The sequence below is a fragment of the Cataglyphis hispanica genome, chromosome 9 (genome assembly GCF_021464435.1).
Source record: "Cataglyphis hispanica isolate Lineage 1 chromosome 9, ULB_Chis1_1.0, whole genome shotgun sequence".
NCBI classification, from domain to species: domain Eukaryota; kingdom Metazoa; phylum Arthropoda; class Insecta; order Hymenoptera; family Formicidae; genus Cataglyphis; species Cataglyphis hispanica.
In genome coordinates, this window is record NC_065962.1 from 1,074,110 (window position 1) to 1,078,718 (window position 4,609).

The 4,609-nt window shown below is 48.3% G+C and overlaps 1 protein-coding gene across 1 annotated transcript; it reads left to right on the forward strand.

Moving 5' to 3' along the window:
• The first annotated feature begins 1,118 nt into the window (after positions 1–1,118).
• Positions 1,119–3,741, forward strand: LOC126851837 (uncharacterized). The gene is made up of 2 exons (XM_050596178.1): positions 1,119–1,771; positions 1,845–3,741. The coding sequence occupies exons 1-2, from the start codon at positions 1,119–1,121 to the stop codon at positions 3,739–3,741; spliced, it is 2,550 nt and encodes an 849-aa protein (XP_050452135.1).
• The last annotated feature ends 868 nt before the right edge of the window (positions 3,742–4,609 follow it).

The following is a 4,609-nucleotide window of genomic DNA, read 5'->3' on the forward strand; positions in this document are numbered from 1 at the left end:
GTTATTTCCGGCGAGCGGGAGGCGCGCGATGTATTAATAGGTGTCGCGGCGTTCGAGGAGTTTTAAAGAACGGAGATAACGGTTCGTTTCGCGATTAGAGGAGTTGCGGAACCGGAGAGGAAATATTTTTTCCGGCGAGCGAGGAGCGTTCGGGAACTGAGATAGGGTATCCGGCGCGGTTAACCGAGACGCGCTTCTTTTCGTCGTTATAAAGGGACGTCGCGATTCGTAGGTAGTAGTTCGAGAGTATTTTTCCGAAACGTTGCGATGAAGCGCGTACGTAGTTATCTAGATTTTTACACGAGGGACGCGATAAAACGAGTTAGCGCTTTAACTAAATTAGCCGGAAGAGTGGTCAATTCTCGAATTAAGAGCGTCGAGAATATACGGGTATTAGAGATACCGATCTGTTTGAAGGAGGAACTGCGTAAGAGTTATATAGAGGATCGTTTGTATTACGCGCAGGAGATCGATTTCGAGGAGAAACTCGCGCGAGAGGCGAGCGACGCGCGATTCGACGAACCGTTCGCGGACGTCGGAGCGGATAGTTACGTGCTTTATCGCAACTGGAAGCCGCGTTACGGCGTTCCGAAATTCGCGCGGGAGACGAATCACGTCGTGCATTGCTATTATCGATTCGGTCGTTTACTCGATAACGGAAAGTATATCGACGACTTGGAGAGATACTGCGCGGATTGCGCGAATCGGCCGAGTTTTATCAGAGGCGCGTCTACGCACGTGACGAAAGTGGAGATCACCGAATTGGTACTGGGATCTTATCGACGATATCTTCGACGTATCGTATCACTGGTGCAGCGGTTGCGATACGAGAGCCTTGTTTTACATCGAGGAGTACGACGAGGAGGATACGTGGTTTATTAGCAAAAAGATTTTGCGCGCATTGAACGACGAATAACGAATCTAGAGATAACGGATCTAGAGATAACGAAGGAGCGCGAGATAACGAAGGAGCGCGAGATATTTTTAAAGACGAAATATGTATCGAGCGCTTTAACGAGACTAGCCGAAAGAGTGGTCGATGTTCGAATTAATAGTATCGAGGGTATACGGATGTCGATAATACGCAATTTATTAGTAAAAGTTTTATATATTGAGGAATGGAAGAAAAGGATATTCTCGATAGCGCGCGAAGCGTCGCGACGACGGGCGAGTATCTCGCGTGGGCGCGACGGTGCGACGAGCGTCTCGAGTCTCTGAGGGCGAGATGTCGAGAGGGACGTCGAGGAAGATCCACCGGGACGATCAATTCCCTGATCGCTCGAATCGTTCGATTGACGGGCGCGAGGGACGATCTGCGTCGGCGTTTCGAACGTTCGGCAGGCGGCGGCGAGAGACGCGAGAGATTCTCGTGGTCCGAGATCGAGACGGCTTTCGCTAGGCGCGTTTTAACCGGCGCCGTTGTTAATCTCGATTACATCGAACCCTCGCGGTTTCTCGAGGACGCCGGAGATACGGTGCTCGATCGAGTGCGCGACGCTATGGGCAGATGCGTCAAGGTCAACCATACCGCGTTCAATGGCGAGTTTGTCTCGAGCGACAAGATCGCCGTTAAGACTGTCGCTACGAAGAATCGTCCGCTTCTACCCACGTCCGATTTACGAGAGTGGTACGAGAATCACGTCAATCTGTTGTATCTTAGCGATATGACGCGACGAGATAACGCGACGCACTTCGCGTGGATCAAGAATCTGTCTCGTCTCGTCGGCTCGCAATTGAGCGCCCGAGGACACAAGGCGCATATATGCGATCGGTGAGTACTAGCTAGAAAAATTTGTTAATTCGTTAATAATACGCTCTGTGTAATAATTAACATCGTTTCGTAGATGCATGCACTATTTTCGAACGAGCGACAAGTTGTCGGCTCACAGCGAGGACTGCGAGAGAATGAACGAGTGCGCTATTGTTCTACCGACCGAGGAGGACAAGTCGTTAAATTTTAGCAATTACGAGAGAAAGGAGCGAGTTCCATTTGTGGTGTACGCCGACTTAGAATGCGCGCTGGAGAGGGAAAAGGAGAGGAGAACGCCGAACGCGTCGATCGTTCAGCGTCATAAGGCTCACAGCGTGGGATATTACGCGCGGTGCGCGTTCGACGACGCTAGATCTATGTACAGGGCGTATCGCGGCGAGAGTTGCGTATCGTGGTTTGTTCGGGAATTGCGAGATTTAGCTTTTCGCGCGAGGGATATTCTGAACACGGTCGCGCCTATGGCGCCTCTCACGGCGGACGAGCGGGAGAGATTTCGCGACGCGACGAGCTGTCACGTGTGCGAGAGACCGTTCGAGTCGAAGGACGCTCGCGTCCGCGATCACTGTCATCTGACCGGGCGGTACAGAGGTCCGGCGCATTCTAGTTGCAATTTAAATTATAAGGAGACTTACGTCATTTCTGTATTCTTTCACAATTTATCGGGCTACGACGCGCATTTTATCGTTAGAGACGTAGCTAATGCTTTTCCCGGGAGCGTAGAGCTGTTACCTCTGATGAAGGAATCGTACGTTTCCTTTACGAAGAGCGTCGACGAAGCGTCGGGCGAGGGGGAAAGACGCGTGAAACTGCGTTTCGTGGATTCTTTTAAGTTTCTAAACGCGAGTTTCGAAAAATTGGCGTCTTATCTCGACAAAAGCGAGTTAAAGATCGCGCGGTCGGAATTTCCCGATCTCGACGACGCCGATTTCGAACTTATCGCGAGAAAAGGCGTGTTTCCGTACGAGTACGTCGACGATATCGATAAGTTGCGCGAGACTCGTCTGCCGCCGCGCGAGGCGTTCTACAGTTCGCTGACCGGCGATACCGTGTCCGATAGCGATTACGAGCGCGCGACGCAAGTCTGGGAGCGATTTCGCATCGAGACGCTAGGTGAATATAGCGATTTGTATTTAAAATCCGACGTTCTTTTATTAGCCGATGTCTTTGAAAATTTTCGCGACGCGTGTATGAGGAGTTACGGTTTGGATCCCGCGCATTATTACACGTTACCCGGATACACGTGGGACGCTATGTTAAAGTACACGGGCGTTCGCTTCGAGCTATTAACCGATATCGATATGGTGTTGTTCGTGGAACGCGGAATACGCGGCGGACTGAGTCAATGTTCCAACAGATACGCGCGCGCTAATAATAAATACGTACAATCGTATAATCCTTCGGAACCGTCGTCGTATCTTATGTACTTCGACGTGAATAATTTGTACGGATGGGCGATGTGTCAGTCGCTACCTTACGAGGATTTTCGATGGATCGAGGATGTTACGAGTATCGATTTAATGTCCGTGACGCCGGATTCGCCTATTGGTTATATTCTAGAAGTCGACCTTGCGTATCCGCCCGGCCTTCACGACTCTCACGCCGACCTTCCGTTTTGCCCGACGCGCGATAAGCCGTCCGGAAAACGGCGGGACAAACTCCTCGCCACGCTGCGCGATAAGCGTCGTTACGTGACGCATTATCGCAACTTGCAACAATGCGTTAGACACGGGTTACGCGTTACGAGGATACATAGAATATTACGATTCGCGCAATCCCCGTGGTTACACGGATACATCGAGCTGAACACGCGATTGCGCGTTAACGCGAAAAACGAGTTCGAGAAAAATCTGTACAAACTGATGAATAATGCCGTGTTCGGTAAAACTATGGAAAACGTGCGTAATCACTCGGACGTTCGATTAGTGACTCGATGGGACGGGCGATTCGGCGCGGAAATGATGATCGCCTAAGCCTAATTTTCACAGTAGGAGCGTTTTCGCGGAGGATCTAGTGGCCGTGGAATTGCGCAAACTCGAGATTAAATTTCGCAAGCCGATCTACGTAGGCATGTGTATTCTCGATATATCGAAGATTCGTTTGTACGAGTTTCATTACGAGTATATGTTACCGTTGTATCGAGACAAGTGCGGAATAATGTACACCGACACGGATAGTCTTATTTATCGCGTCGAGTGCGAGGATATAAAGCGCGATATCGATAGATTCGACACGAGCGATTACGCGGTGGACAATGCGTACGGCATACCTCTCGTTAATAAGAAAGTGCCGGGTTTAATGAAGGACGAAAACAACGGCTCGATTATGACGGAATTCATAGGACTTAGAGCGAAAATGTACGTGCTACGAGTAAACGGTAGAGGCGAGACGAAAAAGGTTAAAGGCGTGAAGAGGGCCGTCGTCGCTAGAACGATAACCTTCGACGATTACGTGCGCTGTCTGCGACGAGATATCGAGATGACGCGCGAACAGTCATGTTTAAGATCCAAATTACACGAGGTGTACACGGTATTAGAATCGAGGATCGCGCTTAGTCCGTATGACGATAAGCGTTACATTATACCAGGAACGACGAATACTCTACCGTGGGGGCATTACGAGATACCGCTGTAATAATTTTTAGTCGATAAAATTTTATTAGATTATGTTGTAAAAGTTTATAAAATAGTTTATAAAATTTTATTAGATTATGTTGTAAAAGTTTATAAAATAGTTTATAAAATAGTTTATAAAATAGTTTATAAAATAGTTTATAAAATACAATTTATTTTATTAATAAATAAAATACAATTTATTTTATTAATAAAATACAATTTATTT

What these genes read in the sequence shown, in the direction of transcription:
- LOC126851837 (XM_050596178.1), top strand. Translation starts at nt 1,119, where the DNA reads ATGGAAGAAAAGGATATTCTCGATAGCGCGCGAAGCGTCGCGACGACG. An exon ending in AAGGCGCATATATGCGATCG is followed by an intron (nt 1,772 to 1,844) that starts GTGAGTACTAGC and finishes ATCGTTTCGTAG; the next exon opens with ATGCATGCACTATTTTCGAA.